The sequence below is a fragment of the Sciurus carolinensis genome, chromosome X (assembly GCF_902686445.1).
Source record: "Sciurus carolinensis chromosome X, mSciCar1.2, whole genome shotgun sequence".
In the NCBI taxonomy this organism is placed as follows: Eukaryota; Metazoa; Chordata; class Mammalia; order Rodentia; family Sciuridae; genus Sciurus; species Sciurus carolinensis.
In genome coordinates, this window is record NC_062232.1 from 51,972,830 (window position 1) to 51,987,328 (window position 14,499).

At 38.4% G+C, this 14,499-nt stretch overlaps 1 protein-coding gene across 2 annotated transcripts in view; it reads left to right on the forward strand.

The window, feature by feature from the left end:
• The window catches only part of Yipf6 (Yip1 domain family member 6), a 24,800-nt gene continuing 10,301 nt past the window's right edge, over nucleotides 1–14,499 (forward strand). Inside the window, exons 1-4 of one of the 2 annotated variants that reach the window (XM_047536914.1) lie at nucleotides 1–270; nucleotides 8,410–8,538; nucleotides 9,502–9,580; nucleotides 13,083–13,125. In XM_047536914.1, the coding sequence (XP_047392870.1) occupies nucleotides 214–270; nucleotides 8,410–8,538; nucleotides 9,502–9,580; nucleotides 13,083–13,125 (308 nt within the window). In that variant the 5' untranslated portion in view covers nucleotides 1–213. The remainder of the gene's footprint in view (nucleotides 271–8,409; nucleotides 8,539–9,501; nucleotides 9,581–13,082; nucleotides 13,126–14,499) is intronic. The other variant, XM_047536913.1, reaches the window with a different exon arrangement.

Consider the following 14,499-nt stretch of genomic DNA (forward strand, 5'->3'; position numbering starts at 1 on the left):
GCCCCGTAGAAGCGAGGGGACAGTGGAGTTCTTCCTTACGCCCCCAGGACGAGAGAGAGCAAAGGGCCCGGAACGCTGATCTGGGCCTCCAGCCGTTGCCAGGCGCCTTTCTGTGACGCCGCCTCCACGCTACGACGCGCTGACGGACCGCGGCCTCCACGTCTCAGGTTCCGCAAAGGCCTGTGGGAGCGACCCGGCAGAAGGAGGGCCAACATGGCGGAAGCCGCGGAGTCTCCAGGAGACCCGGGAACAGCATCGCCCAGGCCCCTGGTGAGCTCGGGAATTGCGACAAAAAAGGGACCTTGGGTGAGGCCGTGCTCCCTAAGAAGTCAGGGGACGGGCTACAGGCCTGAGAGAGCCGGAGCCCCTTCTCCCGGCAGGCGTTTGCTGTACCAAATGGTAGAACCAGCCCCGACTCTGCACCTGTTTCTTGGGCTAACGCTTCCCCCCCTGCCCTCCTCGTTCCTTCCACGCCTTCTTGTCAAACTCCCTTCCTGTTTCCTTTCTCATACTCTCAGGGTTCGTCTTCTGTCTCCTACATTGTGCTAAATGCCGAGCTTTAGTTGATTTCTTAAATATCTCTTCTTCCACTGTCCCCTGATTTTATCAAGACCTGTCACAAGCCCTTGTTGGAGTAGCAGCATTCTAGAATAGAAATGAGAGATTACTTTTCATGGGACGTGAACATTTTATTGTTTATAACTTGAGTCTTAATTTGTTCAGTGACCCTAGTAGGCTAAATTTAATCCCAGCTCCTTGCCATTCTCTTCAGGGTACTCTTTCAGCTCTGTCTATAGGGGATAGACTTCTATGCCAAGTACAAGCCCTAAGCTGCTACTATTTAAGAACAACCTTGCAGTTAAACTTACCTGGGCTCGTATTCAACCACTCTGCTTCTTGTGTGAATTTGGGCAAGCCCTTTCAGGGAGGATGTTTCTGTGGAGATGAAAATTTCTGCCTCAAAGAATTGTTAGGAAGCTCAAATGACATAGTTTATTTAAAGTGTCGATACAATCAGTGCCATGAACTGAGGAGTATAATTATGCCAACCTTCTTCCTTGATGTCTCTTCTCCCAATGTTGAGTTTATTCAGTATTTGCTCAATAAATGGCATCTCCATTTCTGTCTTAAATTGGCAAATTAATATAGTGAATAACTGAACTGGGAGTCAAGTGAATTTGATTCTAGTCCTGGCTCTGTTGCTTACTCGCTCTATTTGTTCATCTCTTCCTTCGATCAGCAAATATTTATTGAGCATCAATTATGTTCCAGGCACTCTTTTAGGCATTGGGGACATAATGAAAGTAAGTTGGGCCTGGGTTTATAGCTTAGTGGTAGTGCACTTGCCTAGCATTTGCAAGACCCTGGATTCAATCCCCAACAGTAGACACACACACACACACATTGAGTTGGGGCAAGTTCTGATGGAGCAGTTGTGACCTTGAGTAAAATCTCTCTGAACCTGTTTCCTCAAATGTAAATTAGTGATAGACATTCATCACAGGATTAATGAGAGGACTAAATGAGCTAATATAGTACTTACATGAAGTAGTTACAGGTGTTTAGCTGTTTTCAGTTCCTTTCTTCCAGACTGCCCCACAGCTTTTCTGTGAAACTATCCCCAATTAATGTCAGTGGTTCTCATCACTCTACTCAGTATCCCAATCTTCATCTAGTCAACAAATGTTTATTGAACGCCTACAATACTTAATGCACTGTGCTTGTTTCTTCAGGGAATACAAAGGGCATGCCACTATGGTGCTTACAGTCTGATTTCTAGGGGTGATACAAATATACAATGCTAAGATAAGGGAGTATGTAAGAGTAAGTGACACATTAAAGTTTTAATGAATTTTAAGAGAAGATACAATTATGTCCATTAGGGGTCACCAAGCAAGCTACATGATAGCAGTTATATTGCAGAGGACTTCAGAGGATGGATAGGATTTGAAATTCCAGCTAAGCTTAGGAATTATCAGTGATTGAGTACCTAGGTGTCAGACATTGTGCTAAACATCTGCATGTTTTCTAAATTTCACAGTAACCATTTTAATTAGGTGGCTTTTAACTTCATTTTATTTATGGATGAGGAAATGAAACAGAAAGGTTTGATTTCTTTAGGATCTACATCCTGTTAGTGGCCAGGCCTGAAATTTGAACCTAGGTCTGACTCTGAAACCCAGACTATTTCCAGTTATGCTACACAGCCTCTTCTGGACAAAGGCATAGAGGTAGGTGATAAGGTACTTTTTTTGGGAGGAGCGTTAACTAGGGATTGAACTCAGGGGTGCTTTACTATGGAGCTACATTCTTAGGTCTTTTTACTTTTTATTTTGAGACGGGGTCTCACTAAGTTGCTGAGGCTAGCCTCAAACATGTCATCCTCCTGTCTCAGCCTCTTGAGTTGCTGGGATATACAGGTGTGCACCATTGTGCTATGACTGATGTACGTATAGAACAACTTTTAACTTTTGATGAAGTGCAAGGAATTATAAGTAGACAAGACTTAGAAGATAAGCCTGTTCAATCAGGGAGGCAACATAGAATGGTGATTAGGAATGTGTTCTCTGAAGTCAAATTGCCTAAATCACTGTCACTTGGGGAAATGACCAAAACCCTCCATGCCCATTCCCCCATCTGTAAAATGGAGCTATGGCAGTACTTAGTTAGTTGAATTGTTAGGTGGATTAAATAAGTTAGCAAAGTACCTGGTGGCACATAGTGATCATGCAATAAGTGTCGTTTCTATTTTTTTGTTGTTGTTGTTGCTGGGGATTGTACCCAGAGCTTCCTACATTTCCTGTCTGCTAAGCAAGCACTCTTAAAATTGAGCTACACCTCAAACCCTCCTCTTCTTCTTGACTAAGCTGGCAGGTTTATTAGGCTACAAAGAGACAATAGAAATTTTTGAGGAGGGAAGAGTTTGAAATAATGAATTTGACAACATAAAAGGAAATGAGCTATAATGGGAGATGTGTGCAATCTACCAGTGAAGATGTTCCAGAAAGCTCCGGGAGGGAATGATGGGGATGTAGGCTTCAACAGTGTGGGGAAGTTGAGGATTTGAAAGACAAGGCAGAATCCATGAGGGTCTGTAGCGCACTTGAAGGAAGGTGTCTAAGATCAGTGTTTTCCACACTTTAACATGCATGTCAGCCACGTGGGAAATCTTGTTAAATTGTAAGTTCTGATTTAGTACACCCAGGGTGGGGCCAGAGGTTCTGCATTTGTAACAAGTTTCCTGCTGCTGCTGCTGCTTCTACTACTGCTCTCAGTGCCACATTTTGAAAACCAAGGCTATAGACATCTGAGAGAATAGTGATGACCTGAACAAAAATAAATTACCTAGGAAGGTTAGCTGAATGAGGGCCTTAAACATTGATTATTCAAAGCTGGGCATGACAAAGCCAGGCATGGTGGCACATGCCTATAATCCCAGCACTGCCTGTAATCCCAGACTGAGGCAAGAGAATCACTTGAGCCTGTGAGTTGTAGACCAACCTGAGTAACATGGTAAGACTCCATCTCAAAAAAAAGTGATTCCTTCGCTTTTGGACATGTTAAGTTTACTAAAGGCAGGCCATTTACTCGATAATCAATAGGCAGTTGGATTTTCAAACCTGGACTTAAGGACTCAGAAGAGGTCAGGACCTGGGTTCCATCCATAGCATAAGAAAGAAAAAAAAATGAAGACGAGGAGGTCAGGGCTATAACTGTTGATGTACGAGTTATCTGCAGATTGAAAAGACAAAATATTGGGTAATGGCCACCCATAATTAGTGGGCACGAGGAGGAAAGTATAATAATGGCTACAACCTGGGTCTTTGAGGAAGCTGACCCAGGTGACAGGGCTGGCTGGAGACTGTGCCATTGAGCTAAATCCTGTTTCTTGCTTCCCCCTTGTGGATTCCTTTCTTCCTCACTCGCTCAAGCCCAGCGGTAAAATGCGCATGTGTGTTCTGTGCTCAGTGTGTGTATGGATGCAGGTACCTGCTTGCACATGGGAAAGCCAAGTGTCATGAAGTTCAGTGTTTCTTTCCTATTGAGGGCTAGTTCAGAGGTCCATTAGCTGAGGGCCTGGTAGTCTTGTCTTATTTATGGAACTGCTATATATCCTGGCTCAGCCCACAGAACAATTTTCACTAATTTTCTTGAGAGGAGATACTTAGGAGAGGTTGGGATGGGGGCTAGGGTGGAGATCATGTGACACTTTAGTGACAGAACTATTTGGAGATAAGACAAACTATACAGGTTAACACTGTTCTTACTTTAGACATCAGCCACAAGTTTGGGGGTTCCCAGGAGCATCTTCACGTCTCACTAACTGGATACAAATTCAGGGGTTTCCATGCTTCCCTCAGGTTCCATAATTCGCTAGAATGTCTCACAGAAATGAGGACAGTACTACACTTCATAGTTTTACAATAGCAAAATGACATAAATCCAAACGAGCAAAAGGAAGAGATGCATAAGATGAAGTTTGGAATCTTCCCAAACACAAAGATTCCTTGTCTTCTCCCTGTGGAGTCAGAATATATTATCCCCTGGCACATGACCATTTGTAGAGTACTGCCAAACAGGAAAGCTTACCCATATATCTTGAGGATTTATTGCAGTTTCATTATGTAGGCATGATTTATTGGATCATTGGCCACATGAATGAATTCAGTGTCTTGCACCTCTCCTCTCCTCTCAAAGCTTGAGCTTAGATCTTGTGGCCTAAAGCCTCAATCCTCTAATCATATATTTGGTCTTTGTGATGTAGTTGCCCCCATCCTGAGTCGTCATCTTAGCATAAACTAATAGGTCTGCCATTACTCACCTGTTGGCATAAAGTATCAGAGCCCACCATGAGTAACAAAAATATTCCTATCATTTAGGAAATTCTGTGAGTTTTGGTGCTGCTTCCCAGAAATAGGACAGACCAGCCACATTCTTTATTTGACAAAAGTTATAGAAGTGGAATTGACTCCCTTGGGAATCTTGAGCTAACATTTATATGTACCCAGCAGTGTGTCTGCTACTGTGTGCTTTACATTGATTAATACATTTTTCCTTACAATTACCCTGTGGTGATCCTACCATTATCTCAATTTTACTTATGAGGAAACTGAAGCACAAAGATGTTAAGTAATCTGCTCAGTATCACATAGGTACTAAACAATGGAGCTGGAATTTGAACCCAGGCTGTCTGGCTCCAGTCAGAATCTTCACCAGTATTCTCCAAATATATGTTAAACATTGTGTGCTAGGTGCTCTGCAGGTGTTACTTGATTTTTATGGCAATATTGTTACCAGGTGAGAACAAAGCCCTGTTTGTCCTCAGAGCTTGTTCCTTCTAGCCCACTGCCCCCACACCCCACTTCCCTAGCAATAGCAGGAAGCAAAGAAATGCAAATCAAAGAATCCTGGAGTTTGAAAGGATGGTGTCAGGGTAGTAAAAAGAGAGAGTACAGCCTCAAAAAAGAGTGGTTTGGGACTGGAAATGCAACTCAGTGGTAGTGCACATTGCCCTTGGGTTCCATCCAAAGTATTGAAAAAATAAAAAAGATTGTGTGAAATGCTGCAAAGTATTCAGAAAATGAAAACTGAGAAAGGAATTTTGTAGTTCTTTTTTTGTTTTGTTTCTTTCAGTGCTGGGGGTTGAAGGGAGGGTTTTGCACATGCTTGGCAAATGTTCTACCACTTGTCTACAGCCCCATCTCAGGATCCTTGGGCCAGTGAGGGAGAAAGGAATCAACAACAAGGGGAATCATAAAGCTGGAATTAGCTCCCTTGTTTCCACCATTCTCTCAAACTACTCTCCTTCTGCTCTTTCCCCATCCAACTTTGCTTTATACTCCCACTCAATCCTTTATAATTAGGTACCTTTACTGATGCTGCTCTTAACAGTGACCTCACACAATTAAGAAATACAAGGGCCTCACGCATGTTAACCAAGTGCTCTACCACTTAAGCTATATCCCCAACCCAAGGATTCTATACAAAAATAAAAGTCTTATTCGAATTCCAGTTATCTCCTAAATCTTATGTCTTCATAATTTAAAAACTGGCCTACAAAATACAATTTTTAATTGAGCACTAGACATCATGTATAGAGCAGAAGAGATAGCCAAGTTGTCACTATGTGAATTAGGTCATTCTTAGTCAGGGTTGAGTTGTATTTGCGTTTATTGGTAAGGGGACCTTCAAAGCATCACCAGCTTCATATACCATTACTGTTACCCTAGGCTTAGGGTGGGTGCTGGGTTGTTGTGGTGGTTTTCTGTTCTTTTTTCTCTTTAAAGCATCTTAATTGGTTTTATTTTTGATCCCAGAGTTGAGGAGCATGTCATTCCGTGTAGTAGAAAAAGTAAGTGTTCCTTTTCCAGTGATTTTCTTAATATTCCTGTTGTTCATTCATCTTTGTCTCTGACCTCGCATCTCAGAATGAGTCTCTCTAAGCTCTAGCCCCTTCTTCAGCAGTAGCCTGCTGTTGCTTGTTACTCTATGCTTACTTGGTGGTGGGGATTCCTTGTCATGATCCAGCCTCCATCTTAGGCAGCTCATGTGTCTCTGGGTTTCCTGGGTGGGACTTTCCCAGTGATCCTGTCTCTCCCTCAGCTGAAAGAAACTCTAATGGTCCGGGCCCACAGTAGTTTGCTGTTCCTCCCTCAGGAATAGAGATGTGTTTATTTTACCTTTCCTCATCCATAATAGTCCTGAAAACAACAGAATTTGTTGTTCTTCTGCAAACAAGTTTAAGGCTCTTTTTCTGTTGGGGAGGAGGGTCTAGGTGGAGTTCTGTTATTTTCTCAGAGTGCCAGCTTCTCTCTTCCTTTCCCTATGCCAGCCATACTGTCCCGCCTTTAGTCTTTCTTGTAAGCACCCAGTGGAAGGCTGCAAGTGAGTATGAATGTCCCTCAGGTCTGTCGCTTCTAAGGGTTCTGCACTTTTGTGCTCACACATAATTGACCTTTAGTAATTCATTCTCAATTTTAGCTGAATTCTTACTCTATGGTTCCTGGTGGCATCATCCCCTCAGGATTTGCTACAGCTGAGCCAGTGCTGGTGTCCTGTTTCTTCTTGGAAGCACCTGTCTTTCTTTAAATTTCACATCTAGATCACTTGGTTGATCTACAACTTCAGCTCTCAAAGAAAGATGATTTTGTAGTTTTATCTGGATTTTTCCTCATTATTCTGGTGGAGTGGTGCTCTTACCAGGTTTTTATATTCTAGTCAGAATTCAAGTTATAGTGTTATGTAGTCACTTGAAATAGTTGTTCTCTGTGTGGTTGCATATTTAATTCAATATAGAGTAGGCTTATTTGTTCAATCTTTCCCTTAGTTTCTCTTTTTAAATATTTTTAGTTATAGATGGATACAATAAGTTTATTTATTCTTATGCAGTGCTAAGGATCGAACCCAGTGTTTCACACATGCTAGGCAAGTGCTCTACCACTGAGCCACAACCCCAGCCCTCCCTTAGTTTCAAGGATCACTTTTAATTTTGTTTGATAATTATGTAAACTAAGTGATTTCAAGTCATATAGAGAGAACAGTATATATTTAAAGGAGCCTAACTGCTCTTCCATGAAATTCCTTCATTTCCACTATAAGAAATCTTAACAATATAGTTTATTCCTTATTTTTTTTAATATTCTAAGTGTGATTGAGAAGTTCTTTTTCTTTGAAATATATCATTCTTCCTAAAATTTCACTATATACCGTCTTGTGTTTTCTTTACCTGTAAATGTTGCTGACTAAAAATTGTGTCCATTGGACAAAAATCATATGAGATGGGATTGCTTCTTTTTTTCTTATGAATTTGTAGATTTCAGAGTTTGGGTTATAAGAATTGAATGTGTCAGATGACACATAATAGTTCAAAAGTTTGCATTCTTTATTCATTTGAAACTTTTTTCTGATCTGTGGTTACCAGGTAAACTGGTAAAAACAATATACATAAAGGTGTATTTTACTGTTCTTTCCAGTTCCCTTTCCATTTCTTGTAATGCTCATTCTTAACCAGCAGAGGCTGCTAAAGCCCATCAAGCAGAAGTGCAGTGTGGCCATTCCAACAGGAGATTGCAAGGTCACTTTTTAGTAGCTCTGTATTTAGCATCTCAATTTTGCTAGCTTCTTTCCTGTAGAGATTTCATACTTGAAAGAAACTAAATATTTGAGGCCAAGAAAGTGTCTCTGGCATTTACTTTCAATATTTGTTTTATTGTATTACATCTCCTTTAAAAAGAAGTGTTTGAGAATTAGAGATATCTGCATTACTTAATGTCTGTTGAACTAACACCTATTGTAACTACTGGGCCAAACCCTTCTAAAAGATATGGTCCCTAGTGAAGGAAATGATGGTGTCTTTGCGGAATTCTGTGGTTTATTATAGGCTTAATTTTACCCCCCAACTCTTCTCAGTTTGCAGGCCTTTCAGATATTTCCATCTCACAAGACATCCCGATAGAAGGAGAAATCACCATTCCTGTGAGATCTCGCATTCGAGAATCAGACAGCTCCACATTAAATGAATCTGTTCGGAACACTATTGTAAGTTAGATGACTTGAGAGAATATCTCTTCAGCATCATGGGACTAAATAACTAATAATACTTTGCAACATTTTGTTTAATTCACTGATTTCAGTATATTTTATTTATTGTAATTTAAGGTTCTCCCCTAACGAATCATTTGATATAATATTTCTGGAGAGCAATTTGGCTATCATGGGTATTAAGAATCTTCAAATGTTCAAATCTTTTTAAGCCAATAATTGTACTTCACTAAATATAGTATAATGAGGTATAGTAAAATGAAAAATAAAATAATAAAAAATATTTTTGAAGAAAAATCCACTATTCAAAGATGTCCATATTCTTTGTAATAAAGGAAAGTTTTAAAAAACCTAAATGAACAACAGATAGGATACTGGTTAAATAAATAATGTTATATCCATGTAGTAAAATGCCAAGCAATTAAAATTAAAAATTAAAATTAAAAATTAAATTAAAAATTAAAAATTATCTCCACTGTATTTTGAGAGATTATATTTTCAATACTGAACATTTCCTCAAATGTCTTGATTGATTCATTTATCAGTTAAAGTGTGAATATGAGAAATTATATGTTACAAAGAATGCAGTAGGCAGGGAGCTGGCTAAATGGCCTTTGGGACTGTATCATGGTTAAGCCAAAGGTCACATGCTATCTTTTTAAATTTTCTTTAAATTAAGTAGCATATCAGGAGGACTTCGTTTCTTATTTATAGAGTTTTCAAAATCAAAGCAGAACTGGTAAATGGAAAAGTGTTAGATGTTTGCTTAAGGAGTGAATAGAAAAATCATGCCCTGCTTCTCCAGTTTGTTCATAGAAGTGAAGGAGTCGAATTAGAAGTAGCTCCACAATTCAATGAAGAGTTTAGAGGAGATTGAAAGAACAGAAATGTTAGTAAATGAAGTGAGGGGGCTGCCTGGCAACCTTGGTCATCACAATACAAGTTGTTTATGTTTTTCAGATGCGTGATCTAAAAGCTGTTGGAAAAAAATTCATGCATGTTTTATATCCAAGGAAAAGTAATACACTTTTGAGAGACTGTAAGTATATGTGGTTTTGGAGGAGTTGCTTCGTCTCATCATACCTTATTGTTAGTACTTTATAAGGCAAAGGTTCTGTGATAATAAAACATACTATTTTGCAAGATGAAAATATATGTAAATGAAAATTTTAAAAGAGTTTTAGAAGAAACTTCAAAGATAAGATTTTATTTATCACATTGTCTTCATCAATAGACTGTCTACCCTCACCTGGAAAATGCTATAGCAGATGCTACCAGAAGTATTTCTAGAAACTGCAACACATAGGGACTTTCTTCATCCAAAGAACTAACAATCTCCAAATGAAAAGTCAATGTTTGTTAAATGATGGTAACAGCAAGTACCCATTAACAAATTTGATTAATAAATTAATAGTACATTTATTGATATTTAAAAGTGCTTCAAGTTAAAAAAGTTGCTTCAAGTCATACACAGAGATACATATTCAAAGAAGCCTAACTTCTTTCCCTCTTCAAAATTATCATTTAGTATGTATATCTTTATTAAAGAGGTTTATCAGTGCATTATAATCAGTTATGTACTTAAATTTTTTCTTAAAATTGATGTTTCTCATTTTTCTTTTCAAGCAGTCTTGGTTTTCTTATTCTGTCAGAATAATCAAGTCATTGGTGACAATGATGATGTAACATGAGCAGGCCTTCTATTTTGGCAACATTTCAGCTATAATATAGGATGTCAAATAAGTGGCAAGTGTGCCATTACTCTGTGTGGTGATTTAATGCAGCATCAGAATCCTTCGGCACTGTGGGTTGGAGCTAATGCATGATTTGAAACTGATTTGCTATAGCTGGTATAGTGGAAGAAGCATGGGTAAATCTGGATTTGAATAATGGTTCCATCACTAGTATGATCTTGACTAAGACCTTTTCTGGAACTCAAGGTTTCTCATCTGTTAAAGGGGAGACATGTATTTCATCAGTGTGGACTTGAGATGATAATGCATATAAATCACCTAGCACAGTATCTGGCATTTAATAGGCACTCAAAAAATGGTAGCTGTTATTCTAAGTGCTCCTCCCCTCAACATGTACACATATTCATATTATCTTATTTAATTCTTACAGCAACTTCGTGGGGTAGAAATTATTGTTCTTGTTTTATAGATAAGAAAAATAGTGTCAGAGAAGCTAAGTGACATGTTAAGGTCTCACAGGCAGGCAGGATTCTTTCTTTTTTTTTCCTCTTTGGTACTGGGGACTGAACCCAGAGGCTTTTTACCACTGAGTTACATCCCTAGCCCTATCATCATTGTCATCATCATCATCATCATTGTCGTCATTTTAATTTAGAAACAGGGTCTTCCTAAGTTACCGAGAATCTCACTAAATTGTTGAGGCTGGCCTTGAATTTTTGATCCTCTTGCCTTAGCCTTCTGAGTTGCCGGGATTACAGGCATGCACAGCTTCAAGTTCAGTGCTCTTTCACTTTACCACTACTGTCCCAGATATGAAGATATCCTTTCAACTGCTACTGTAGCTCAGTTCAAAGCAAGGTTGCTCCAGTCAAAATGTAGAACCAATGAACTGGCTAATTAATGACACATTAATTAATAATGAATAGGCTGGTGAGAGAATTCAAAATGGTATAGCCACTATGGAAAATAATATGGCAGTTCCTCAAAAATTTAAACATAGAATTGCAATCTGATCTAGTAATTCTTCTAGACGTATACCCAAAGGAATTGTAAATAGGAACTTGAACATACATTTGTACACCTATGTTGATAACAGCATTATTCACAATAACCGAAAGATAGAAACAGCCCAAATGTGGTATATACCCTGGTATATACTATATGTGAATGAATAAGGAAATGTATGATACCACTTATGTTAGATAGATAGAATAAATTCACAGAGACATAAAGTATAATGATGGTAGCCAGGGGCTTGTGAGAGTAGGAATGGGGAATTATTATTTAGTAAATATTGTTCAGTAAGTATAGAGTTTCATTTTGGGAAGATGAAAAAAAATATGGAGATAGGTAATAGTGACAGGTGCACAATAGTATGAATGCATATAATGCCACTTAACTATACACTCAGAAATGGTTAAAATGATAAATTTGTGTTATATATTTTAAAATAAGAAAATGATTAAAAGTACCTTTTTTTTCTTTTTCTTTGTTTTGGTGTGGGATCTAACCCAGTGGCACTTTACCACTAAGCTATATCCTCAGTCCTATTTTTTATTTTTCACTTTGAGACAGGGTCTCACTAAGTTGCTGAAGGTCTTACTACGTGGCTGAGGCTGATCTTGAACTTGTGATCCTCCTGTGTCAGCCTTCTGAGTCACTGGGAGTACATGTATATGCCACCACACCCAGCTCCTGTGAGGGATTTTGTATGAATTTAAAAAAATCTTGAGTACATCAAAAAACAGCGTATTAATATCATTGTATTTAAATATAGTTTTTCAGTTAATACGTAGTTTAGAATGGTAGGATTGTGATTTTTCCCCTCTTCCAACTCTGCATTGATATACAAATTGCTACATAATTAAAAAGTGTAAATATGTACATATGCGTACATACCTCTCTTAGGTAAAATTGTGTATGTGTGTGTATGTACAGGTTCAAGTTAGAGATAGGACTCTTTTTGGATTAGTTGAGGAAGGTAATTGTGCTCTGAGCCATGTATTAATGAATTGGTGGCATACTAATCAATCAGCAGCATTGACTGAGGACCTCTGTTGGCTAGATATGATATTGGCAGAGCCTTTTATAATTTTCAGAAAACTCTTTTTTTTAACATGTTTTTAAAATTTAAACTTATGAAATTACCAATATTGGACTGGGTCTTTTTCACCTGAAAGAACAACAATTCCATATTAGTTCAAAGTAATAATCATGAAAGGGAAGCAGTCCAGAAGAATGGCAAGAATTTTGAACTAAGAATCAGCACACCTAGGTTCTGGTCCCACTTCCACATATAAACTTGTTCAACTCACCCCTCTTTTTCTCTTTGTTTTGTGGTGCAGGGCATTGAACTCACGGTCTTATATACTAGGCAAGTGTGATACCACTGAGTTACACCCCCAGCCCAAGTCACTTCCTTCTCAGTTTTATTTTTCATTTTTATGAAGTGAGCAGGTTTCTCTTGGCCTTGTCTCATACAACCTCAGATGGGTGAAATTATTTGACTTAGTTTTTTTTTTTTCCTGAGGATGCAAGGTGAGTCACATCGATCTTCCAACTACTTCTTCTTTGAACTTTAATTATAAAATGCTGGAATGTGGCTTAGTAGATGGGGAGAATAGTGACTTGCAAGGTAATGAAGTGAAAAAAGAAAAAGGATATGGGAATAACTGCATTTAGAATTGAGGAGCAGAGAACATAAGTAGGGGGACAGAGAGGTGGAAGGGTTTGGGCAGACAGAAAGCCTTGCTGTCTGAATCCCAAGAGTGGGAGAAGTAGGTATTGGAAAAAAGATGGAAAATACTACGTATCATTTCTTAGAAATCTTCTTTCCTTGCCTTGTAGGGGATTTGTGGGGACCTTTGATCCTTTGTGTGACACTTGCATTGTAAGTACTTACATTTCCTTTCTTTGTAATTTGAACTAGACTAGACATTTTTGGTGGAGTTTCAAAATTGGGAATTTGGACAGAACATTTCATTTAGGATTTCTATAACTTTTCGATAGCCTACAGTACTCCATATATTTAACCCTAGAAAGGTCAAGAAGCTTTGCAAATCAATTAAAAATGACAGAATTAAAGGCATGAAAATTATGTCCACTTTCATTGACCAATGACTTCTTAGTTTATTTTAGCCATGTCTGTTCAATACATTTCATTACTCTCACATGCCTCCCTATCATTAAAGCAAGGGAATAAAATATCTATAGGTTATAAGCACTTTATGCAAACATAAACCTTTTTAAAAACTTTATTAAAAGTGTGAATGAGAATAAGACTAGAAGTGGTAGAGTTGAAAGCAAGATCATGTTTCAGACTGTTATGTGTTCCTGTGTATGATGTCCATAAAGAGGGAGGACAGAAGGAGGAGAGAAAGGTTCCATTGAAGAGAGGGATGTAGCCATTGATAGAGTGGGAAAAATAATGCACTGGAATTCAATTCTCAGTCATCATCCTGACTCTGCTATTGCTAGCTGTTTGATTTTGGATTCCTAATAACTAAAGTTTGTAAAATGATTTTTCCTGCTTACAGAAAAATTTTAAACATCTCTTATATTTTCCTCCTAATGAGAACTCAGGATCATTTTTGATTTGGACAAATAAACTCAGGCTCACAGAGATCAAGAACTTAACCAAAATCGCATAGTCAACCTCAAGTTTCCTGACTGCTTATTCTCTGCCTCTGTAATTATTACGTCACTTATCACCTAGCCACTCTGGGTCTCCTCTTCCATATTTGTAAAAGCAGATACTTTGGCAGGCCAAACCCTTTATGATTTTGATTCTAACAAGTTTCTTACTGGCTTCTCTACTGTTTTTTTTTTTTTGGCAATGTTGGGGATTGAACCTGGGGGTCTTGAGTGTGGTAGACAAGTGTGCTACCAACTGAGCTATATGACTACCCCTAATTTTTTAACTTAAATTGAGAATAATCATAATTTAGGTTATTATTTTATTTCTTATGCCTTTTGGAGGGTAGTGTTGGGGATTGAACCCAGTGGCACTCCAACATTGAGCTATATTTGCAGCCCTTTTATTTACTTATTTATTTATTTATTTATTTATTTATTGTTTGAGACAGGGTCTTGCTAAGTTGCTGAGGCTGGCCTCAAGTGTGCCATTTTTCGGCTTCAACCTCCTGAGTCACTGGGATTTCAAGCATGCATCTGACTTATTTTTTATGTCTCTAAAAACCATATCAGAGGAATCAGTTCAATGCCTTGATGGAATGGTTTATATCATACACTCTTGAACTTGTGT